The sequence below is a fragment of the Ictidomys tridecemlineatus genome, chromosome 4 (assembly GCF_052094955.1).
Source record: "Ictidomys tridecemlineatus isolate mIctTri1 chromosome 4, mIctTri1.hap1, whole genome shotgun sequence".
NCBI classification, from domain to species: Eukaryota; Metazoa; Chordata; class Mammalia; order Rodentia; family Sciuridae; genus Ictidomys; species Ictidomys tridecemlineatus.
Window position 1 is genome coordinate 35,798,607 of NC_135480.1, and position 27,215 is coordinate 35,825,821.

Genomic DNA, 27,215 nt, shown 5'->3' on the forward strand with positions numbered 1-27,215 from the left:
CATATAAAATGGCATAGTATTTGTATATAACCTACATATCCTTCCATATACTTTAAGTCATCTCTCAATTACTTATAATACCTCCTGCTATATAAATAGTTGTTATACTGCATTGTATAAGAAATAATGATAAGAGAAAGAAAAAGGTCTGTGCCTCTCCAGTATAGATGCAGCCCTTGCACATCTAACTTCGCAGTACATGAATGAGATGTGAAGTAAGCAATGCTCAAACAAGTACTGGAGAGAGGATCTGTGAAATGGTGAGAGGCTACACCAGAATATACCATGCATCCTTTTCATTTTATAGATTCAACAGAGTGCATGGTATGGGAAAAATTCAAGTTTCACATTTTTGGAACTTTTTAGAATTTTTATTGTTTGTTTTGTTTTGAATCAGAGCCAAGAATTCAATGCCTTATATCCAACAGGCTTTTCTAGAACTCTTCTTGAAACCGCTCTGAATCTCATTCCGAAAGCCATCGATTTTAGTTATTTCATTTTATGTTACATGTGGTTTGTAAATTACATTGTTTTATAAAAAGCTTTTATCTACAATTTACATACTCATTTAGTCTTCAGAACAGTCTATAATAATAATGACTGTCTGGTTGCCCTTCACTTCATAGAGGAGAAACTTCAGTTTGTGCTCTGTCCCAGATTATACAGAAGTGTATGAAAACTGAGAAAAGAACCTAATTCTTTCTCATAATTTCCATCTGATACTCTTTCTACTCTATAAATGATGTGTTAAGTATATGTTCAGTTATTTGATTGAAGTAACATCGTAAAAGAAAAGAAACAAGAAATTATCTTAATGATATACTAATATTTTTGGTGTTATATATAAAAGAACTGTAGTGTTATTTAAACTTTATTTATCTCTCCTTTTTTGTCACCTTCTCTACATAGAGTATTGAATGCTTTACTTCCAACCCTAAGAAAACAGTACTACACATTGAAAGAAGCTGGCCTTTCAAATGCTGCTGTTGAATCTGAGTTCACAGAAATTGAACATTTAGTAGAAAGGAAAAAAGTAGTGGTTTGGGCTGATCAAACTATTGAACATCCAAACCAAAATGATCTGCCAGGGATTTCTGCTTTTATGACCTTTCCACAACTTGGACCAATTCAATCTATTCCTTGTTGTAAGTATGGCTTTTGTTTTATTAAGTAAATACTAGCATTATTTCTTAAGAGATTTTTTTATATCTCCAATCTACAGAAGAGTTAATTTTTAGTAGACTGTTATTTTGTGAGAATAAACAAGGAAATTAGTTCAAAGTAATATTAATTAACAACTATCTTCCTAAGACTTAAGAGCAAGTGTGCAATGTTATTCTAAATAGCTGTAGCTATAAAATCCATTTTACCTATTTTTGATTGAATAATTTTATTTCCCATCTTTATTTAAAATTAAATAATAAAGATTAGCATTAATAATACTATGTTTTATAATATCCAATAATCAGTGTTCTTGAGATCAACAAACAATGTAGAATTTGCTGTTTTCCTATTGGCATATCAGTTGTAAAACTAACACACAATTTTGGTTTTAAAAAAATTGAGCAAGTGTAGAATATAACATAAGAAGTAGAATGTCCTTTTCTATTCTTCCCAGAGCCCCAATCTTATGTTCTTTGAGATAATTAATATTAACAGTTTAGTTATCTTTGCTCTACTTGTTTATATATGTGAGAGGGAGGAATACTACCTATAGCTTTTTTATTATGAATATTTTTGAGAATCTAGAGAATAGATAGTTGTACCATAAATTACTTAACCAGTGTTCTAGTGAACAGTACAACAGAGAATAGACCTGCTTATTCCCATCTGTGCATGTGTAGCATATTCCTAGAAGCTGACTTACTGGGTTAAAAGACAAAATATATCCTGTATCAAACCGGTGTCCAAAAAATATTTTCCTGTACAGATTGAGCATCCCTAACCTGAATACCTAAAATTCTAAAATGCTTCTGAATCTAAAACTTTTTAGCACTAATGTGATACTCATAAAGTTTTGAATTTTGGATCATATCTTCATATTAGAGGTGCTCAACTTCATTAAATTCTATTCAAATAATCCAAAAGAAAATCTGAAACAATTCTTGTCCCAAGCATTTTGGATAAGGGATATTACACTTTGTACTTAGTATGTATGAGAGTACCTGTTCATCCTCACCTAATAACAATCCTAATGCTAACATTCATTCTTTTAAAATTTGTAACTCTCAGATTACTAGTGGGATTATATCATCTTCTGTTTTATATACTTTGTTTATTTGGGTTTTTTTTATAATTTTGTTCACTTGATGCTACTTTTTTTATTTAGTGTAGTTCACTAGTGCTTTAACTATACTGGATTTTTAAGATGTGTTCTCAAATCTTTCTATATTATCCATTATAGAGAGTTTTTCTGGGGATCTGGTAAAACGAAATCTATTGTCACCCATTTTCAGTGTTGCAAAGCTTTTCTGCTATCTACTTCAGCAAAGTTTTCCTCAGGGGAAAGCTAGCTGCAGTTTCAGAAATTACCCTCCTAAGCCTCCAATTTCCTGCTGATATCTATGTTTCTTCACAGTCTTGTTAGCAACCCAGTGCCTTCAAACGTTCTTTTTATATTTTCTCCAGAGTTTTTAGTTACCTTCAGAAGAAATGTTAGCACATCTTGGTACAATTAGCTACATCTTTATTAACAGCTGCAGTTCCCTATATTATGTTTTTACATTAAGGTGATAGGGAAGTTAGGCACATTTTCTGAAAAAATAAAAATAATATATACATACATACACACATCATCTTTTTATTTTAATAAGCATTATTGTAATTAGACCTGACCTAGTTGAGAACTTTGGAAAGCAAAATTTAAGATTTTTTTTCAGATTCTCTTATATTTTGGGGGCCTGATTCTTTTGTTATGTATTCAAGATGTTGGAAAACAGGGTTTTAACACAAAGAGAGAAATATTGGCCACCTGCTAGTTTATAGTCATTATTCCTTATTTAAAAGTCCATATTTCATATACCATATAATTGCGCAGACTATACTTGTCAAAAATAAAACAAAACACTTATTTGATTTAATTCTATTTCATAATATTTTCAAAAGGAAAGACTATTTGAAGTCATGTTACATTTTATAAATATGTGTTGTCTTTGGGGAACATAAGAGGGTTTAGTTTGGTTTTTATGTTTAGTTCTTGTTTTGTTACTTTACTGTTTTCTCCAAATGACTTCATAGATTAACTATGTGCTTCATATGTTTTATTCATTTCATAAATTATGCATTATGAATAGAGTCAAAGAGAATAACAGGAAATATGCATATGAAACCACTTATAAACATTTTATTTTTCTTAGCCTTAGAATATTGAAATAAATTCATTTAAAAAGCACAAATCTGTTTGCATTTCTAGAGAAATCAAAAAAATCCAGATAACATCCATTACTAAAATTATAAATGGTAGTCTTAACAAATTTTAAAAGTAAAATTGAAAAGGTTTAACTTAATATGCATCAAACATGTATATTTATCTTAAACTTATACCTGTGCCATTAATCTTTCCCTTTATATATACTCTCATGAACAGATATTAAGTGGTTTTATCACATAATACTTTAGTGAGATTTCATTTTTTTTCTCCAAATGCCTTAACTATGCTTAAAAACATTTACTAGATTAGCTACAATATTTTGTACAGCACAAACTCATACACACACGTGCTTTTTAGTCTGGTGACATTAACCAGAATTATTTTAGCCTCTATTATTGGGCATTTAGGTTGTTTGGTAAATTTTTATTATTATAAATAATATTTTAGTGAAAGAACGTGTATATTTATCTTGGTGCTTATGTCTGATTATCTCTATGATAAATTCCTAGAAGTGGAAATTTTGACTCAACATACATGTATATTTTTTCAGCTTGAAATATACATTTCTAAGATATTAGTAACTTCTCTCTGCTATATGATTACCAGTTTTAATTCCCATAAACAATATATAAGACAGAGTTTTCTCCTTTTAGCGTCACAGGCTTTTGATTGTTAAAATGTGGCAGTTTTTAGTTTTAGAAAACCAAATAATTACAAACACATATATGCACAAAGATTTCAGTATTGAGCCTCATTGAGAAATTCCCAGCTCATGTCTAGCCTTGAGAACCTCATCTGATTTCTTCCGCCTCAGGTCCTCCACTGGATTACTTTGATGTAACTTTCAGACACATATCATTTCTTCCATTTACATCAAGTGTTTCTAAAAGAAAGTATAATGCCAATATTTTCTTCACTCCTAATAATGTCAAATATCCAATTGGTGTTAAAATTTCCCTGTTGTCACTGCAAGTGATTTGTTTCTACACTTTGTTCAAATTAGGATCCAAACAATGGCCATACTTTGTATATATTAAGTCTTTTTAAATCTGATTTTCTCACTGTTTTGTCTTTGCTGATTACTTGTTGATTGTCAGTTTAAGTCATTATTACTGTCATTTCCATTTTTATCTAGTTTTATTTCTTCCCATCATTTGAACTTTTTTCTGGTTTTTTTTTATGGTTTCTTGTTCACAGAAACTTAAGTAGAATTATATTTATTCATTTACTTAACAATATTGCACTTCTATTGTGGTCTAGGTACTTATTTGCTGCTAAGGAATACATTCTGTAAAACTCTTCCCGGGTGGAGCTTATTTTCTAATGGAAAAAAGTCAGTAAATGAGTTCATTAAACAATCTTAGAAAGTTGTACATGCTATGTGAAAAGAAGTAAGAGAATATAAGAGTGGGAGCTGGGAGTTTGCTTTTTTTAATTAGCTTATTTTAGTTATACATAATATTAATATTGATTTTGACATATTATACAAGCATGAAATATAATTTGCTCCAATTCAGTCCCTAGGACTAGCTTTTTCCTCCCCTCCTCTTTCTCCCTTTCCCTTTTCTTCTTCTTTAGTGATCTTTCCTCTATTTTTATATATATTTTTTTTTTAATTAGTGCATTATAGATATACATAAAGGTGAAATTCACTGTGTTTTGTACACACACAGGAAAGTTTGGTGGGATTCATTCCATTGTTCCTTCCTCTTCCTCCCCCTTGACCATCCCCTTCTTTCTACTCCACTGATCTTTATTCTGTTTTCATGGAATTCCCTTGTGCTTTTTTCTCTTATTTTGGTCACGTTTTTGAGTTTGCTCTTTTAAATAGCATGGTCAGGTAGATCTTACTCACAAAACCTGAAGTAGTTCAGAGAGTTATCCATGTAAATATCTAAGAAGAAGCCTTAGAAGAAGTAAGCAGTGCAAAATCTCTAATACTTTACGAATATCAAGGAGGATATAACTGCTACAAAGGAAAAGAGAAGGGAAGTAGATAATGAATGATAAGATCAAACTGATAAAGGGAAGGAAGGGAAATCACATAGAGCCTTGCAGTTTATTGTAAGGAGCTAGTATTTTACTTGGAATGAAACAGAGCTATAGCATGATCTCAGCAGAAATTTAGTATGTAGTTCAACCACATTTTAAAAGGTTCCCTCACTGCTGTCTTGTTAATATATTGTAGTCTGATAAGGGTTGAAACATTAGGTGGCTACTACAATAATGCAAATGAAGATGGAGACAGCTTAGACAAGTTTTGTAGTAGTGGAGATAATAAGAAGTAGGCAGATTCTAATATATTTTAAGTGTGGAGCCAGCAGGATTTCCTGGCAAATTGGATTTAGGATATGAGAGAAAGAATGGCAGGATATGAGAAATATAAGAGAAGGAAAGGTCTAGAAGTCTCCAACATTTTGAACTTGCAGTCTGAAATAATGGAGTCACCTTAAAAGAAGAGATGGGGAAGATTCAGGTGGAACACATTTACTGAGTAGAGGTGGTAAAAAATTAATAAGAGTTCAGTTTTGGGCAGGTTATATTTGTCTAAGATATATCCAAGTGGAGACATCAAACAGGCAGTTAAGAATTTGAAGTTCAAGAGAGAAGTCTAAGCTGAAATACAAATTTGAGGGTTGTTAACATTTAGAGAATATTTAAAGCCATAGTCCTGGATGAAATCACCATAGGATATTAACTCTTTCCTGCAGTATACAAGGTGCAGTTATACTTTCACGTTTTATCATTTGGTGTTAACTTTGAAATGTCCTTCTTATGCTGAATCTTAAAGCTTTCGTGTAGTAAAGTCTTTTTTCCTCAATGCTTTTGGAATCATTCTTCAAAAAGCCTTCTCAACCATAAGTTTTAATTTCCCCTTCCATTTATTTTCTTCTAATTTATTTTTGGTAGAAGATGATGGGCAAGAATACAATTTTATTTTTTTAAAGGAATCTGTCATTCTTGTCTGGGTATATGCATGTGTTTGTGTGTTTTTGAATAGTCATGCAATTCTGTGTATTGAATTTCCATTCCATTTTTTTTTTTTGGTCTGTTTATGTTTCTAAGGCTGGTGGTAGCTATTATTTCAATAGTTGATACATCATAGTATTTTTTTTATCTGTAGCAGTACTTATCCCTCTTCATTATTGTTTTTAAAGAATTCTTTGCTGTACCTAAGTAGTGATTGTTAACATAGTTTTTTTTTTTCTGCCTGCCTCTAAAGAAATAGCCTTTTAAAAATTGACAAATTAATTATGTCTTTATATTTTCCCACTATCAAATGTTTTCAATCTTCGTATCTTTTTTATGTTCCTCAGTAAAGTTTTCTTCATATATTTCCTGTACATTTGTTATTTAAGATTTTTGTAAATATAATATTTTGTTTTTGTTATGTGGACTACTTTTTATTTTTCTTACACTAATAAACATATTACATCTTATTCAGGAGAAAAACTAACTTTTAAACTCTGATTAATTTTAATACTTTAGAATTTTGAGTAGGTATTTATGGGACTTAAAATCTGCCTCCAAACTACTTATCTGTTGACTTGGCCTAAAATATGCACCTATTTTAGGTCTAGAAAACAGAAAGCACACTCACTGAGTACTGTGCAAGATGGGGGTGCTGACGGCAATGTTTATTTATGGAACTGATAAAATTTCTGACATTAAATGAAAAGTCAAGATTTCCTCATTATCCATCTGGAAACTCACATTTAGTAATATTTCTGTCTGTAACCTTTCCTTTTTTAAAAAATTTTGCACCCTGTGTCAGTGATTTTTATCTCAATGCACAATAAAAGACTAGTAGGAACCAGTCTTATAGTACAGATATTCTGATTGAATACAGAATTCCTACCTAAGTTCCCCCTAAAATTACTTGAATAGAAGGAAATTTCGTATAAAAAAATAGGAATTCAATACTACATATAACAAATATAAGATCGCAAAGTATTTTGTAATAAGTCTTCCCAATTCTTTCCCATTTGGCAACAAAATTTTGTCATTGCCAATAGATGTAAGTCATACTTATTGCCTGAAATGCATTTCATTTGACCTTTGGTTCCCAAGTACTTGAGACAGTATTTAATTGTTGATCTACAAGTGAATATTGTATAAATCAAAGGATCTTTGCATTGTTCTTCCCTACACACACACATCTTAAATAACTGTGAACACAGGGAGAATGAAACTGAGTAGGTAGTATTGTGACTACTATTTCCCACAGAGACAAATATCAGAAGATTATGGTTGATTTACTATTCAAAGTTCTGGATTAATTGAAAAGACTATAATGCATCCCTAGTACATGAGAAATGTATTCTTCTTTGTATTATTTTGCATATAGCTGATATTGTTTGTGTTGGAACTAATACAGCAATAATCACAATAGCATCATAAATGCATTGTAAAATGCTTGTTTAGTTAATTTGGTGTGGTACCTTAACTTTACACATTTCTTCAAATAGTTCAAATCATTCACTTGTATGATTTATAACTATGAATTCCCTGAGTCACGAGGCTGTTAAAAAGAATCCAAATTTTATGCTTAGTACAGTAATTGTACCATAATTTGTAGCCTACAAGTATTTACTGAAATGCATATATTAATACTTGATTTCACTTTAGAACTTTGCTACCTAATTTTGATTAAGCCTAGTTTCCCAAAATACTTGCTCATGTACATATTAACAGGAATCTTAGCAAAAGAATCTTTGCCATCATTTTGTACCAAATCTCAATTAGATCTAATCCCATTCATCAATGTCTTACTGTCTTGAACCCTATTTTGCAGGCTGTGACTCATGCTTAATACTGCATTCTGCTTTTTACACTAACATACAGCCCTGTAAATCTTTTAACATTTGCAGTCTTAAGCTTTTGATAAATTAATACCTCTGGGTGAAATCATTCAGAACACACGATGTGGCACATCAAAAGATGACCCCAAAAGGCCTGGAGAGGGACTTTAAACTCATTAGAGATAAATTATCTAGTCTTTATTTAAGGGAACCAGCTATAAAATATTTCAGAAAGCTAAAAATTGAATATTGAACCCCGTTATGTAAGAAACCACATGAATTGCCAGTTATTTTATACCTTAGAGATTTATTTTAAAAAGAGGAAAAATAAGATTTTTTATTACTTAATTCAATTTACTTTGAAACATTTAAGAAAATTTGTCATGAGGAATGAATAATTATAGTGTCATCTAGTTTCCATGTACTTGTCATTCTTCTCTACAGTCTACCTTTCACAATGCCACCAAAGTATTTTCTTAATAAAGTGTGGAGCTTTTAGGAAGCTTTCAAAGGCTCTCCCTGTCCTATCAAGCTATAGACACACTTCCATCCAGCACCTGGTTTCCCAACCTTCTTTTAAATATGCTTTCTATTCCTTACTTCTGCAGTTTCCAAGCTTTCTTCTCAATCCCAAATGTTGCTTCCTCTATCTCCATCTCACATGCCAACTTATTAAATCCTTCTACATATTGAAAATCCATTTTAAATACTACCCTTTTATGTAACTTTCCCTTTAATGAGTCATCTCTCCTTAGCCTGCATTTTATTCCTTTTCATTTTCATTGCTATTTAGAATTTCACTCTTATAGCAATTATCACATCTTCCCTCTCCCCATCAGAAAACTGTTTATAACTTTGCTGATAGTCAAAAAGTTAAGCCAGCCAGGCACAGTGGCACATGCCTATAATCCCAGTGGCTCTTGAGGCTGAGACAGGAGGATCACAAGTTCAAAGCCAGCCTCAGCAACAACAAGGCACTAAGCAACTCAATGCAACCCTGTCTCTATGTATAATCCAAAATAGGGCTGAAGGTGTGGCACAGTGGTTGAGTGCCCCTGAGTTCAATCCCCAGTACCCAAAAATAAATAAAATAATAAATAAATAAGTTAATGAAAAAGTGAACATTTTTATGTACTCATTGTCTAATTGTAATTAGTTCTGAATTACCTGTTTATTTCCTTTGCTTAATTTTTTTCTGTTAATCTCTTAATTATTTTGAGTTGTTTTTCTTAAACTTACAAACATATGCCTAGAAATACATATACATACATGAATTCTAAACCCTATGTCAAATATGTTGCATGCATTTTTTGTTTCTTTGGGCAGTATGTTCTTGTGTGGTGCTAGGAATTAAACCCAGAAAACACTAAATAACTTTATCAAAAAATGCACATTTTTAGTGTTCAAGAAGGTCCTTTAATGTATCTTTTAGATATTTTTAAGTGTTTCCTAAACTATTAATGAATAATTATTAATAAAGATTAGGGTTGGATTCATTAAATAAAGCTTTGCTTTGTATTGGTCTCCAGAAAATTTAGTAAATTTGGGGGGACCTTCAAATACCAGTATCTATATACCTTTTTCATTTTTATAGTTCACTTAAAAAGAACTCTGATTTAGGGAGTATGTAAGTCCAGCTACCTTCATTTATAGAACTGGGAAAATTTTGCATATATTCACTGTTTATATATTACTTAATCTCTGTATACATGGTGGCTCCATGTCTATAACCTATCTAAAGAGTAAAACCTCATGTCTTTTAACAGGATAACAAAGGTATAGTCACCTGGCAATGTAGGTGATAGTTATGGTGATGGGGTAAAGGTAACCTGAGGATCCAGCTTCTTTATACAGACTTTAAGCCAATTCTCCTTTTTTTTTTTTTTTTAACCTTTGCCCTATGTTTTCTGAGACTTCTGAGACTTGAAAGTGCTGGTTTCTTATTGGCTTCTTAACATTCTCCCACCTCAGTCATTGTTTCTGTTTTGTTGTTTATCATTTATAATTTTTATGGACGTAGTATATATTTTATTATATAAAATAATAAAGAAAAAATCACTCTCAATTTTCAAACCTATACCCTATATGTTGATGAATTATGCCATATTTTCTTCTGCTGTTTCTGTGACTTATCCCCTTTTTTGTGGCACTTGTTCATATATGCTTTGGTTTGGTTTTTGTTGGTTTTTGCTTTATTTTGTCAAAATTATGATCATATAAAATTTATATGCTACCTCATTGAATAAGCATTTCCCATAGCATCATCAAATCTTTAAAATATGATTTTAAATAACAGTGTAACTGTGAATGTTACATGTTTTATTTAGTCATTGCCTAATTGAATTCTTCCTGTGGTAGGGATTCAGCATTTTGTAGTGGAGGAGAACTTGGCATCTGGATTATCAGAAGGCCAGTTTTGTGTGCCAATTCTTTCATTCCTTTAATAGATGCAGTAAACTTTCTGTTTGCCTATTATTTATAAGTGTACTTTTACTTATAAAATTAAGGAGAAAGAGCCAGGTATGATGGATCACACCTGTAGTCCCAGCTACGTAGGAGGCTGAGGCAGGAAAATCATTTGAGCCCACAAGTTTGAGACCAGCCTGGGTTACATAGTAAGACCCTGTCTGAAAAACTAAAAAAATGAGGAGGAAAATGTTTTCACAGATCCAGTAGCACAGTGAATACACAAAGGGACCAGAGCGGTTGATAGTCTCGGATGGACACTTTGACTGTTCATCCAAGAGCTTCTCAAGCACATGTGATATGGCCACCAGTGACAGGGGCAAGCTCCACAGGGAGGGCACATTCTGTTTATTCCTTTCTGCAGTGACCCAGCTGGGCTAGTACTTTATCTTGGGACTTCTTAGTACTATTTCTAGTCTTTAGGTATTGTCATTTTTTTTATATCTCTCAGCCTTATCTTTTCTTCCTTTATTCCACCTACCTCCTCTTCTCTGGTCCTAATTTAAGGAACTTTAGTGACACCTATCATTGTCTTTTACTTAACTCCCTGAGAAAGCACTGAAGAATGAAGCATATTACAAGCTATTCTTCTTCATGGCTTTCTTTTTTTTTTTTTAATCCATGTGTTCCCATAAGCATTGGGAGTTTTATTAGTCACTTATTCATTTGAGAAATTTTTACTAAAGACCCTTCATGGCTTTCTTTATTCCTGTCCTAGCTACACAATATCCTTCAGAAAATCTTCTAATATTCTGGGGGAAAAAAATATATATATATATACGCGCCATTATTCTACCATGACCAACATTGGAGCAAATTTTCTCCTGTTTTTGTGTTATAGTCATTTTAAAGGGAATCTGCATGTAAACTAGATGCCTGATGTCTTCTTATGGTAAGAATGTTTTTCAAATGAGACAATGCAAGAAGATAGCTACCATGTGCTGGTTCTTCTGATGAGAGATTCTTCAAGTATTCAGTGCCTTTCTAACTTACTTCCCTATCAAAAAGATTTTACTATCCATCAAATGTATTCATTATAAGATTGCATTTTCAAGCTTGACTACACATGGATTAAAATGCATTGACTTCTTTTTAAGGATATAAAAGTTTAAGGCAATAACTAACATACCGGATTTTTCCTTGTTATTGAAATCATAGTATGTCAATTTCTAGAACAGAAAATCTGGTTTTGTTTTAGGTTTTTGGAAATACCTAGAGATGAATTTGTAGAGTGCTGACTTAAAGAGATGCCTTTTCCATATCATTCTACTAAACTTAAATCCATTTTCCCTTGTGTAACTTCCTAGGAGCCCAAGTTCATTTTCCTTCTCTACTACTTTTATTCTAGCACCATCTTTTACTTGTGCTTACTCCTTTTCTTTCTTTTTTACCTCAGCATCTCTGAATAAGAAATCTCATCCTCAAGTCCCAAACATTTTCTGCTGTCTCAGGTCCAGGAGAATCCAAACTAGATGGAAGTAAGCAGATTACAAGATACCTATCGTTACTTGGATCAGAGCTCCTGAATAGAGAACAGGAACTCAAGCCTGATGAAGGGAATGTCAAAACAAGAGAATCCCAAATTTGAGGGAATATCATGTGTGTAAAAGGTTTATGGTTTCATAGAAAATCTTGATTTCCATTGATTTACTTGTGTAGAATTGATAAAGTCATCCCTCCATATCCCTGGGTTTCATCTCCACAGGTTCAACCAACTTCAGATCAGAAAAACTTGGTAGGAAAAAATGTGTCTGTACTGAATATGTTCAGACTGTTTTTTTCTTGTCATCATTTCATAAGCAATATAAAAATTATTTATATATCATTTACATTGTCTTAGGTATTATTAGAAATCTATAGATGAGTTAAATTATATGGGAGGATATGCATAGGTTATATGCAAATACTGCACCATTCTATATTAGAGAGGAACTCAAGCAGATTCTAGCATTTAAGGGTGATCCTAAAACCAATCCCCCATGCATACTGAGAGATGACTCTATACTACTCCTTTCTGTGAACTCTTCATTGTCCTATCATAGGCACCTGTGTATGTCATTGAATATGTTTACTCTATGTGATTTTTATCTGATCATTTGTTTATAACACCCTTCCCACATCTCTCCATCACTGTTGGTACCACTGTCATTCAAAATGTTATTTCTTGCAAGAGCTACAGCAATAGCCTTGTTACTGATTTCTCTATCAACATATACCTATTCAAACTTCATTCTCCACCCAACAGTCACAATAACTTGTCTCCTCCTTGAGCTGAATTCATTACTGCTATTGGGTCTGTATACTTATTATTCCTCTGCCTCCTTCCCCTTATCTTCATATAGCTGGCTCCTTCACAGCCATTCAAATCATGTATCCCCATTCTTAGACTGGCCTTCACTGGCCATTGTAGTTAAAGTCACCCCACCTCCTCAATCTCTCACCAAAATCTGTTTCAGTTTCATATTTTATTATCTCTTTTTTTTTTTTTTTTTTGGTCCCAGGGATTGAACTCAGGGGCTTAACCAATAAACCACATCCCCAACTCCTTTTTATATTTTAGAGACAGGGTCTCGCTAAGTTACTTAGGGCTTCACTAATTTAGAGATTGGCTTTGAACTCACAATCCTTCTGCCTTGGCCTCCTGAGCCATGAGGGTTACAGGTGTGTACTACTGTACCAGCTCATATTTGCAACTCATTTGTCACCATGTTAATTAATTTATTGATTGATATCTCCCTTCTCCAGTTAAAAATGTAGCTTTATAGCTGTCTTGTTTACTACTATACTCCCAATGCCTGCATATTACATGGCCTAATAACAATGAATTCTCTTTATGAAAGTGCAGTCCTCTTAGATTTTTGCTGTTGTATCATAACTGACTGTAACTTTTTTCCTTTCATTTAAAAAAAAAAACAATGCTCTTGTCTTTAAAATAGTGACGTTTTAACAAGTTTCATTCCTTTACATCCTATGATCCTATGGATTATAACTATCTCAGGGCAATAGAAATGCAGTACACCTACAATATGTTCAAGTGTTTTAAAGTCCCAAAAGATGACGTAGAAACAGCAGAATTGTTCAAAATTGTAAGATACACTGCTGCCTACTCCTTCTTATATATACTTAAGTATATTATGCACTGATCTAATTCCTTAGTCCTCCCATGTGGCTGCCAATCTTTTCTATACAAGTTTATAACAAAGTATTTTTAATTCCTTATCACCTTTGTGTAATAACCACACTTCTAGGATGTTTCATTGGCTGCCATCATCTATTAGGGTCCTAGGACAGCTGATAGCCTCACTATGTAATTCCCATTCTTGTTTTATGGAACTTTTCTAAAGGAATTACAATCTGCCTCCAGCTTCCTTCTTTACCACTTCTATTCTGTCGGCCCAACAATTATGGAATTTTGTTAGATAGTATTTTCCCAAGCTGAATCAGGAGAATCTATACGTCTACCTCAAGCCTGCTCTTCTGGAAATTTACCATCCGTCTCTTTTCTCTGATGGAAAAATACAGCATATCTCTTTTATAGGCATAGACCTAGCATGTCCAATAGTTTTTACAGCCAATAAGTGCCCCTAACCCAATATTTTCCCTCTTAAAGTAGCTACACTTATCTTTCTTTATTTTTTTTAATTTTTTAATTTATTTTTTTCCTACACTTATCTTAAAAGAGAAATATTATTTACATATTCTAGAAATTATATCCTGAGTAAAATGTAAGATGTGTGTTTTTATTTTCATTAACAAGTGGAGTTATTATCATTTTAAACAGCTTGGCTGTTTAATTTTTATTTAAGCCTTTAAGTTTTGTTTGCTCTGGTTGTCCCCTGAACCTTTCTTAGCATCTAGTCAGTCTTTGAGTAGTCCTGAAATGATGATGTTCTTTTATTGCTTTATCTAAATTTAATTACTGAAAGTATAAAAAGAAAAGAACACTTCATGTTTTGTTTTATATGTACTCATATCTATAGCACCTCTTCTACCAAGCCAAATAAAACAGTGATATGTGAATTCATATTAACATTTCATCTCCATGTTTCTCCTACAGTTTATCATATAGGAGAAGAGTTATAGCTGAGATATACTATTGTGACATTACTGTTCTTTTTAGTGACAAATTATTAATCTAATCATACCAAATATTATGTTGGGTATATGTTAAATTATCCCCTAGGACCTGTGGATATTTCTTCAGTGACTTGTGGCAAGACTCCCATTTTCATGCTTTTTCTTTTTAGTAACAATAGGAAAAAAGTGGCCTTCCCTCCTGGGTCAACACTTCAGATTAACTCTTGCAGAAAAAAATCTTATTCCTTAAGATTTCATGCTCCATTATGTTCTGAATTTTTTAATGTTGTTATAAAACCTGCATTTGAAAAAACACCTATATGTGCTTGTTTGAGCAATAATTTTGTTTTCTATTACAACCTACGATCAGCCTTGATAAACTGAATATCTGATCAAATAAAAGTGAGACATTGTTTAAAAGTATTGTTTTAGAGATGGCTGTTATTGATTTAATTATTAGAAGCTGAATTACCGTATTCCTTGTGAAAGTAGTAATGCTAACAGCTGAAGCTTATATTTCTAAAGCCTTTTTTTGAATCCTTAGCGTTTCTGTCATCTAATCCTAGAAAATTCCCTGTACATAAAAAGATAGTATCCCTTTTTTTCCTAGGAGGTATTAATGCCCACACTGCTAAAGTGAGTTGCCCAAGGTCACTCAGTGAATCGTTGGTGAATCCAGAAATAGAATTCAAGTCTCCTGACTCCCAATTCAGTTCTCTATCCTCGATATAGTTTTCTATCCTCTATACCCCTGCTGCCTCTCATGGGAAAAGAAGTTAATCTTCCAGCTATTAATAGCCACCAAATTGGTGGTAGCAGCACAGTGGAGAAAAGTAACTGTCTTTACACTGCAGCATTAGTATAAAAATATCTGGTAATGGAAAATTTGACAAATGTCATGTTAAAGGGAGTGGAAAATTATTTTAAGATCTAGATCTCATTTATCTAGTTCTCAGAAAAGTAAAATTCCTTAATAGAACAGAGATCATATTTTTCTTCCTGTTTTTAAATTGTATTTCCTAGAGGGTAATTGTCAACCTTGCCATAGTAGAGCCTATTGTCAACTAACATGAGAATAATGCATGTACTTACTGGTGATTGCTATACGTGTATTTTTTAACTTGGTGGAAATTTTGAATTGCTCTATTGAAATAACCCCTATTCTGTTTTCAGTGTTGTGTAAGTTAATATTATATAGTAAAGCAAATGTAACCAATTGGGAATTTTACTTCATGATTTAAAAACTTAGGGCCTTTTTGATGTTTTAGAATAATTGCTTTTTCAGAGTGGTAAGAGTTAAAATACTGTGAACTCTTCAAATTATGTTCATTTATCTTTGATATTAAAGCTAAATTTTCTAAATCTGTGAGTTTTATAAGACTGGAGACAAATAAACCAAGTAGAATGAATAATTAGCTATGTATCTGACATCATAAGAGATATATTTATTTAATTTACCTGGGATTTTATTGGTTACTGCCATTCTATCTTAAACCCAAGTTAGACATGAAGCTGGAAATTGCTTATGAATTGTTGGATTTGGTTGAAAATAATGAGTTTATTAATTTTATTTAAAGTTTTTAGCATTAAATCATTTTTTCTTCCTTTCTAACTTATTTTCTTTTATGTTTTTATCAACTGGTGAAGAATACTTTTATTAGTGATTTTTTTTAAATGAATGGGATTATTAGAAAACTATTTAGGTAACGTCATTAAACTTTTCAATTTTATTGAACAGATGCATCTTCAAGTGAATCTAATCTGCTTAAAATTACTCCACAAAAAAGAACTCGCAGAAAATTAATGCCTTCTCCCTCAAAAGCAAAACATACTCAGAAGTCTACACTGTCTGAAAGTATACAGCTTAATGATTCTCTCAGCAAAGAGCTTCAACCTATTGTTTATACTCCGGAAGACTGTAGAAAAACTTTGCAAAATCCATCTCCAATGGTCTTAGTAAAACCATCATCACATACTAAAAGTTTTCAAGCCAGCGGCTCAAATATAAACAGTGATAATTCACGAAAAATGCTGTGTGAAGTAGATAGCCCTTTTAAGAGGAGAACAGAACAAAGAGAGGAGGATTTGGACTCTACTTTTACTATATGTGAAGATACCCAGAGCTTAAAGAATAAATTACCTGAACAGGAATCACTACCAAACAAAAACACTTTACAAAGGTACAAAGAAAAGAATATTTTCCTATTATTTTGTTTCTGAATATAAATCCACTAACAATATTTTAAAGTCTTAAATTTGATGTCTTAAATTGATTGATCCTCATTAAGATAAAAAAGACTTTAAAATATATTTAGTTTGTTCTTTATATTCCAAAGTTATATAACATAAGCCATTACTGGGGTATTACCATGTTTGCTATTACTCATTAATGTCTTCACTAAAGGAAATTTCACTGTTTTTTTTTTCCACATTTTTCAAACCTAAGCTTACTCTAAGTAGTCAAGGTATCATTGACTGTATTTCCTCTGCATAAATATTCATCTGCATCATCACACGCAATGTAAATATGGGAAGGAAAATAACTTTGCCTTTCTATACTGTAGGGAAAACAGAAATTTCTTAGTAATGACTCTACCCGTGGGTTTAAAAAAGAAGAAAATCCCAGGGCATGTGAGGGGAATTTTGTAGTGTAGAGGAATGTTTTCCTTTATATATCTATCAAATTGTTTCTGAAAGTATATACCCCTTTTCTTCATAATATAAAGCAAGCTTATTCTCTCTCTCTCTCTTTTCCCCCCAAATACTTAATATACAGACTTGACCCTTCTTCGTTCTCAGCTAAGAATTCTGTGCCTATATCAAGTACAATGCCCTCTTACATGGCAATGACTGCTGCTGCCAAAAAGAAACGGAAACTAATAAGGTATGATTAAGCATAAACTGGTTCGGTCTCTATAAGATAATCTTTATACTTTTGTTTCCTATAACTCTTTCTTATTTTTTGTAATTAGACTTTCAAGTCATATTTAAGCATACTTATGGAAAATTGCTTTGAATGAGGCACTAGACTTGAAGAGAGAGCTTGCTGAAGCCCAAGTATTTCATTTGGTATTTATATAAAGCATTCCATCTTTTAGATTATTAAAAATAAATTGAAAATCTCCCAGCTTTCAAAATGTCACTTAAGTTCTTACTTTTCTTCTAGTTGCAATTTTTTTACTCATTTTATTATTTGTCCTCTTAAACATTACTGAATTTCTTTAATCCTAGAATTATATTATCTTACTGGCTTTTGATATATGACTAACCTATAATGAAGTGGAAAGGCTACTGTTTCTGGTTATGACACTGTAGCTTGTGTCAGACCAAGCCACCCATCAAAAACAATTACAAATGTTTTACAGTTTTTAAAGCTGGATAAAGTATAACTAACAGCTGCTTGAAGGCACTGGAAAACAACCAAGGCAGCCAGGACTTGAGGGTCCAAGGTCCTAAGGAAAGGGCTAACAGATTCTAGAGAGAGAAACTTTCTCTGCTCCTTTTCCTCCATTTACTACTTGTGAATTCATGGCCTAACTCGTAGAGGCCAAATGGATAATGGAAGCTTAGAGTTATTAACAGTCTCACTGAACTAGGGAAACAAAATCACTCTTCAGCTTTTGCCCTCAAGGTTTGCCAAGTTCTTAACTCTGGAGTAAGAGGCCAACCAAGAAACCAAGCTGAAAGTAACTGCTATGAGACTAAAGTATTAGCAGAATTTTGATATTCTTACAGAGCTACAATAGAAGAATTAGAGTTCAGGGAACATAATGAAGAGGAGGTCCTATCAAACACCCAAGATTTTACTTAAGATTCTTGAAGGGTTATTAGTAAGACAAACTAGAAATAGAATAGTTCTCGTAAGGCTGAAACAGACCTTAGATCATCTCATTCCTTACTTAGATCAATGTAATATCTCTCTTCTCTTCCTTCTCGACAACAGAAAATTTTAATATTTCTGGAAGAATATTATCCAGAACCTCTACAGCTTTTCATATATGTTTGGCATTTAAACAAAAATTATAGTTTGCCAGGAGACACAACTGACTGACTGAAAGTCAAGAAGAAGGAGGAAAAATAAGAGGCAATGATGCATAAATGATGTACAGAGTGAAAATTTCAGACAAGAACTTTAAAATTTTAGCTATGATTAATTTCAATAAAGTAGATAAGAGAAAAATTATCAAGAACTGGATTCTCTTAAAATGAATCAGATAAATAGTTTGGAATTAAAAAGAGAATTTAGCAAAATTAAGAACTCAATAAATCAATTGAACAAATCAATCATAGCAAAAAGAGTATTATTGAGTTAGAAGATAGATGTAGAGAAAAATATTCAAACTGATGCACAAAAGGAAAGAAAGATGGAGCCAGGTGCAGTGGTGCACGCCCATAATCCCAGTGGCTTGGAGGCTGAGACTGGAGGATTACAAGTTTATAAGCCAGCCTCAGCAACTTATTAAGGCTGAGACCCTGTAGAGCCACTTAGTGAGACTTTACCTCTTTCTTTGCCATGTTATTGTGGGGAGGAAAGTGGAAGGCCTTAAAATAAGTCTTTTAAATTTTCTGTTTTCTACCACAGACCTGTTGTCATCTAGGCTACAGGAAACAAATTTACAAATAGCATACTTATTCATGATTCTCAAAGTATCTTCTAATAGGTGAATTTAGGATCTGTTTTTGCAGCTTCAAAGCAAAGTGCTGAAGACTCCTGAAATGTGTAAATTTAAAATTTATGGGTTGATTTGTCTTGAATGTCTCTGACTGTCCATGACACTTAAAATTTTGTGCAGTAGTGTTCCCTTACATATGGTTTCAGTTACACTGAACCAAAGTCTGAAAATATTAAGTAGAAAATTTCAGAAGTTAACAATAAGTTATAACTTGCATGCCATTCTGGTAGCATGATGAAATCTTGCACTCTTTCTCTGTTTCTCACTTCTTGAAGCACCCAGTTTACCCACCATATCAATATGGCATATGCTGCGTGCCTGTTAGCCACTTAGTAGCTACCTTGGTTATCAGATCGACTCTTCTGGTATCACAGTACTTGTTTTTCAAATTCCCCTTGTTTTACTTAACAGTTGGCTAGAAGCAAAAAAGCAATGATGCTGGCAATTCGATATGCCAAAGAGAAGATATAAATTGCCTCCTTAAAAAAAAAAAAAAGAAGAAGAAAAAAAGAAAGAAATTTATCATGTATATGTATGTATAAGGAAAAAATAGCATGTATTGGAATCAGTATGATCCATGATTTCAGGCATCCACTGCTTCCTGGAATGATACACTGTAGCTAAGGATCAACTACTTAACTATATTTTGCTAAGGGACAAATTTGAATTATGCAATTAGTGTAGCTCATTTATTCAAGTCAGCCACTTCATGAATAAGCCTAGCTAGCTGTCATCATCTGTTTCATCCATTTTATCACTAATTTGTATTATGTCAATTTTGTCTTTCATTCTATTCATTAATGTTAAATTTTCTGCTTCTTTACTGGTAACATGCTCTGTTGTGTTTACTAAAATCTAAGAATAATCTTAAAATGTAAACATAGTCATTACCAAATCACATGATTTTTCAAGAAATGTCTAGGTATGTGACCTGTGTGTTTGGAGTGGTTTTAGATGAGTTAAAAGAGATAAGCAACTCATATTGTGAAATCACATTAAAGGACATGTAAAGAAAGTAACTCAATTTCTTATATCCTATTAACTACTTTATTACATTCCCTCTGGTACAAATAATTAGATCCTGCCATTAACTAAGGTTAGAAGAGATTAATGCTAGAAATGTACATAATTACTTTTTTTTAATCTTCCTTTTCCTCAATTAAAGCTACATGAGCTTGAGCATAATAAACTCTGGTATTTTCCACTTAGCATCTTTATATACATATGTAGGTGTGTATATATTCTAATATGGTTTTAAAAACTGAAGAAGGAAATCTTCATGTTTATTTATTTATTTTATACCCAAAAATGGCCTCACACTTATTATTCCTTCTTAGTGTTTTTAGAAAGATATCTCATAATTCTAACTAGAAATTAGTTCAACTGAAAGATTATAATATATATTGTTTACTAAATAGTACTATATATATAAAGAAGCAGAAGATTAATTCTGAAGTTTTAGTAGTTTTAGTTATAGAAATATATTGGAAGACTCTGGATGTCTTCTCAGTATCATATTTAACATAATTTGTATTTATACTCATAGCAATTTTAAGTCTTTTCTTTATGATATGAATTATAAATGATAAACTTTGGGTACATTATTGCGAATAGAACCCAGGGACACTGTGCTACATCTCCAGCCTTTTTTTTTTTTTTTTCTTTGCAATAGATTCTTACTAAGCTGCCCAGATCTAAATAATAAACATTTAATTCATTAACTATTTTATATAATCCCAAATATGTTTGAGTGTTCTTGACTTATGTATAAATATACAAAATATTTTTATTAGGTTTGGATTTCAGTCCTAGAAATATGAGATTTTAAAAAAGTGTTTACTATTCAAAATAGAATTGTAGTAACTTTGGGTGGGGGGCTGCTAACTGGGGATGGAACCCAAAGGAGCTTTACCACTGAACCAAGTCCCCAGCCCTTTTAATATTTTTATTTTGAGACAGGGCCTCACTAAGTTACTGAGGCTGTCTTTGAACCTGCAGTCCTCTTTCCTCAGCTTTGCCAGCCACTGGGATTACAGGCATGCACTACTATGCCTGGTTTACAATAACTTTAACACCATTTGGGAATGAAATTTTTTGATAATTGAATTTATTTGTATAACATTAGTACTTCATTGTATAATTTTTGTTTTATATCGTTCACATTTTTTCACACAGTAGGTATAATCAGCATTATGAATACCATAATCAGTTTTCTCAGGCATTGTATAAAATTGAGGTATTTCAGTTGAATATTTATCTCTTCATTCAGTGTTCTCAGAAGCCAGGCTATTTTTCTTTGCTATCTTATTAAATTGGTATTTCTGACTATTTGCAATGAGCATACCACTATTTCTCCCTGTTCCACAAACATACATTCACACCAATTTACCACAATTGAAATTGCTGGAAGAGTAAGTTATTGTCTTAAAGAGAAGTTCCCAATCATTAATACAGTTGACAATCAAATTAGCATCAATTTGTAAAATGGTATATTAGTAAAAAAAAAAAATTCCTAAAATTCGCTTATTTTAATTACTGTAGAAAAGGGATGTTTATCACCCACCAAAGCCCCTAGCCTGTTAAATTTCAATTAATACTTTCTAGAGTGAGTATTGGGGGGTTTGGGGTTTTTTTTGTTTTTTGGTACCAGGCATTAAACCCAGGGGCACTTATACACTGAGCCACATCCCCCTTTGCTTTTTATTTTTATTTTTGAGACAGGGTCTCACTAAATTGTTTAGTGCCTTGCTGAGTTGCTGAGGCTGGCCTCTAATTTACAGTCATCCTACCTTGAATCTCTGGGATTACAGGCATGTGCCACATGCCTAGCTAAGGATTGTATTTTTTCTTTTATTAGCTACACATGACATTACAATGATCTTGGCAATTCACACATTTTAATCAGTTGGGGTAGGATTGTATTTTTAAGAACCCTTATTAAACTTACCATATCTAAAAAATCCATAGCTCCTTTAAGTCTAAAAACTTTAGCACTGTTTTTCTTTATTCTACCTTATATTACTTCAAGTATTTGTCTTTTTTTTTTCCTCATCCCCATTTTATGTCTATTGTATAAGTTTTAAGGACAAGAATTGTGCCTTATTTGTATAACCTATAACACAGGTTATGATGTGTGTTTAATAATATATCAACTAAATTTGAGTTAGAATTCAGCCCAATAACAATGTAAGGCTGGTAAAATTTTTGAGGATGAACAAATGCAAATAGGGAATTCATTCCAATATCTGTCATTGGAATGACCTAATACAGTTTTAAATTTATTATAATTTGTAGTTATGTTTTGATTTAAAAACAGGTTTCCAGATAATCTCAGGTATTTACGTTCCCCTGGTTAAGGTTCTTGCTTCAAATTAGCAGTAAGATCTTAGCTTTTCACCCATTGTCACCATGTACTACTTACCTCTACACTTTGAATTAAAAGTGCTTACTAGTATTTCAGCACAGCATACCGGAAATATTTTGGTACGAAATTCTTACTTACACCCACAATTATAACTGAATAAACATCATTAAAGTCACACACAACTAGATTTCTCTGTAAGCCAAAAATGTTTTTAGTGCCTTTAATTACTTCTGTGGGACTTTGCAACTTAATATTTCTGTATTTGATTTACTTTATTATTGTTTCATATACAACGTGAATTTCAACGTAAATATAAAATTTACTTAAATAAAAACTTTTCCCCTCAAGTTCCACATCAAATATTCCATTAACTGCTGAAGAAAATCATGGATTTGCCAAGCGCATTCGACAAGATAATTCACTCTCACAAGAAAACAGACCTACAACGGGTATGTCACAGCTCTTAATTTGATATTTAATTATCTAATATACATGTAGTAAGTAGTTTGCTTTTTTTTTAAACAATGTTCTCTTTAAAATCCCCTTTTATGTACTACTACTTATCATCTTTATTATATGGAAAACAAGTGTGATTATCCACACGTTACAGATAAGGAAACTTAAGGTACAAAATGTAAACCACCTTTTCAAATTCAAACAGATTTTATTATGATGGAGCCAGAACTCAGAACCAGACCCCCCAACTTTGCATTCTAAATCCTTTTTGTTATCTATAGTGCCTCTTATTGCTGAATTATTTATAAGTTAATTAATTCTATTTTATAAATAAATGATTACCCCTTGAACTTTTTTTCTTATTAGAAACAATAGATGGGCTGGGATTGTGGCTCAGTGGTAGAGCACTCGTCTAGCACATGCCAGGCCCTGGGTTCAATCCTCAGCACCACATAAAAATAAATAAATAAAATAAAGGTATTGTTTAAAAAAATAATAATAATAATAATAGATATATTTATTTGTGTAATTAATGTAAAGGCTCCAGTTTGTACCTAGTTAAAATCACATTCTAGCTCTCATTGGCAAATCGTAAAAGATAGTAATGAAGGTGACTATATTTTCCCAACCACATATGGGAATGACATGAGTCCATGGTAACTGGAGCCCTTTGGTTGAACTAGAGGTATGTTGTGCTAGCCGGATTCTCAGCCATGATGTCCAGACGTCTCTCTGCACTACAGTTCTTAAGACTGCATTCAGAAAATATTTATTTACCAAGCAGTCACCTGGTGCTAGGACCTGTAAAAAAAAAAAAAAAAAAATCAATTAAGACCCAGTTTGATTTGTTTTCTCTAAAGGAACTTATAGTGTTTGGAACTTAAAGGAGTCTTGTGAAATAATGAGGTTTTTTTCCTATGAATAGCATGAAAGCTATTGTTGCTTTTTTCTGTTAATGCTCTTTGGTTAGAGTCAAAAATTCTCAATTGTAACTTTGACAAATGCTTATTTCTGTAATGCTTACCTTAAGTTTAATGGAAATGTTCTTTATGCAAGTTAAAAAAAAAAAAATCGGACAGTAAGGTACCTAAATGGAAAGTTTACTGTGATTATTTGGTTTAACATGCTGGGCTTAACAGTGTGTGTTTGAGTTGGTGTTAAGTGTATTCTGCTCTGTTTGTCTCTTGGAAAAAAACTCTTTTTAAGAAGTTGATTTTATAACCAAATAATAAATTTACGAAAATTCTCAAATTATGGAAATTTGTTTTTTCTAGTATACTTACCAAATAGCTCTTATTTAAAGAAAAGTGAGCCAGGTGTGGTGGCACACATGTGTAAATCCTAGCTGAGATTTACAGATTTCTCTAACTTTTCAGTTAAAAGTAGTTGCTTTCTTTCTCATTGATGGTCCTTTTTTTTTTTTTTTTTCATTTGTATGCTGTTAGTTGAAAAACCCAAATAAAAATTCTAAAGAAAGCAATCGATTACTTTTCTAGAAATTTCTGATACCTATTTGGGCATTTTTACTTAGATATTCTAATGTATATGAAATACTATCTTATAAATGAATATCTCTTTCTAAGTGTTCCATTATCCTTAACAATCGATACTTTTTAAAATCTAGGTTAAATCTTTTTTTTCTTTTTGGTGAGTACTATAGTTTAGTATGATCTCCTACTTTTTTCTTCTGTAGTAGTTTTTTTAAAAAAAAAAATACTCCTCTTTATTTTTTTATTTTTTGGGCATTGGGGATTGAACTCAGGGGCACTCAACCACTGAGCCACATCCTCAGCCCTATTTTGTATTTTATTTAGAGACAGGGTCTTATTGAGTTGCATAGCACCTCACAATTGCTGAGGCTGGCTTTGAACTCACAATCCTCCTGCCTCAGCTGGGATTTTCAGGAGTGTGCCACTGCACCTGGCTTACTTCTCTTTAAATATGAGCTATTTAATCCGTTCTTTGATAATAGGTATCCTAGAAAAACCAATTTCTATGATTTGAAATTTTTCATAAGTTTATTATTTGGTTGTAGAATCAACTTCTTAAAAAGAGTTTTCCCAAGAAATAATGCCAAGAAAATAAATGCCTCTAGAACTAAAACCAAATGTAACCCCAAAAAATAAATAAATAAATAGACTGATCTCAAAAATCAGTGACACCCTATTATAACAACACTTTGCTGAGTGTGGTATCATTGTAAAGGCAGATAAAGACCCAGAAGAATTGGGCATAGTAGATAAAATCAATTTGAAGGGTGATAGTAAAAGGGAAAGGGGGTTAAGGGATCTGAAGCAGGCTATTAGAATAGACAAACTCTAGATAGGGCAGACGGGTGGGAGGGGAATGGAGGGGGTACAGGGTAAGAAATGATGATGGAATGTGATGGACATTATTATTCGAAGTACATGCATAAAGACACAGATTGGTGTGAATGCTTTGTATACAACCAGAGATATTTAAAATTGTGCTCTATATATATAATAAGAATTGTATTACATTCCGCTGTCATATATAAATAAAAAAATAATTTAAAAGAAAGTACAAGATGCAAAGACTTGGAAGTTTAAAAGCTTTGGGGAAATAATCTAAAGATTTTCAAAAAATTGATTATACAAGAAAGAAAGCAGCAAATCCCTATAGAAATGGCCTTTCATCAGTGAGAAGAAAACAAAGTGAATGAAATAAGTTTATTCAGTGACTTAATTTTTAATAAAAGTTGAATGAATAGTAAAAACTTTTTAAATGATACTTTCACTTTATTTATCCATTGTTTTATTTTTCTCTAGGGTATAAAAGAAACATCTATAAAGTAAATTCAAACATGGTTAGAAAATTTGGAAGAAACATTTCGAAAGGAAATCTGAGATAAGTCACTTTGAAATCAAGGGAAATGAAATTTATCACATCTATTTTTTTTTGTAAGTGTCAGAATCCTTTAAAATGTACTTAAAATCTTTGAAACAAAATCATTTATATAGCTGTTTACTCAAATTTCTTCAGCAAGCAAAAATAAAAGAGACTTTGTTTTCTTCTTTTGTACTTTAAATAAATATAAAATGTCAACAAAAGTTTTAGGTTTTTGAAATATTTGTTATTCTTTAAAATCCCTAAATCAGTTTGGCAGCAGTTTAGTTCTACTGTGCTGCAACAAGTTGATTAGGACATTTTAGAAAACAATAGAGAGTTAAATTATCCTTATAGTTTTTTTAAAATAAGGCAAATTTAGAAGTAATAAAATTATGGTCCAAGATGTATTTAGCCTTCTATTATGTTTCATACATTATTTTACTCACATATAACTTTTTTTCTGAAAATACTTTGTACAAATGTAAATATTTGTGCTGATAAGGTTGTTGTAAATAGTATTTAAATGGTCATTGTGAATTAAATATTTTATTGTTCTTTGCTATTTTATATATTAAAGAAGTAGATTTTAAAGTATTTGATTTTCCTATCTCATTACTTCCCCTTACTAATTATTTTATATAAAGTGTGAATTTTGTAAATTTGTGTTTCAGATGAGATCAAGGTATATTGTATGAGAGCCAACTCTGAAAATAATGAGAAAATAGTTATCTATACTTGCTGCTATAGGAATTACATGGAGTTATAACTTAGATAATCTATTTACCTGCTTTGTTTGGCCTGTTTTTCTGCTCACTACAACAAATATTTAGTTGAGTGAACTTTTGTGTAGCATAGAAACCTTTACACTAAAGCAAACAGTGATACAATAAGTAATTGGGACATTTTGAGACTTCTGGTCAAATTTCCTATTTAAAATCGGATTGATAAAGTGAGAGAAAAAATAATCTTTACAGTTCCTTCCAATTCTGACTTAAAGTTAATTTCATATTCATAGGAATATATTCAGGATCTGTCATAGAGAAAGCCATAAATGCGGGTTTTTTGTTTTTTTTTTTATCTCTGGTAATAAGGTTTTTGATTGGATTGCCTTAATGTGAAACAATCACTTTCACATCTCGAGTCTCTCTTAATCCTAA

At 32.0% G+C, this 27,215-nt stretch overlaps 1 protein-coding gene across 2 annotated transcripts in view; it reads left to right on the forward strand.

Moving 5' to 3' along the window:
• The window catches only part of Kif18a (kinesin family member 18A), a 69,612-nt gene extending 42,960 nt beyond the window's left edge, over positions 1-26,652 (forward strand). For both annotated transcript variants that reach the window (XM_040284580.2, XM_005327462.4), the window contains 5 exons: positions 910-1,145; positions 16,454-16,895; positions 17,492-17,599; positions 23,101-23,201; positions 25,998-26,652. In XM_040284580.2, the coding sequence (XP_040140514.1) occupies positions 910-1,145; positions 16,454-16,895; positions 17,492-17,599; positions 23,101-23,201; positions 25,998-26,080 (970 nt within the window). In that variant the 3' untranslated portion in view covers positions 26,081-26,652. The remainder of the gene's footprint in view (positions 1-909; positions 1,146-16,453; positions 16,896-17,491; positions 17,600-23,100; positions 23,202-25,997) is intronic.
• The last annotated feature ends 563 nt before the right edge of the window (positions 26,653-27,215 follow it).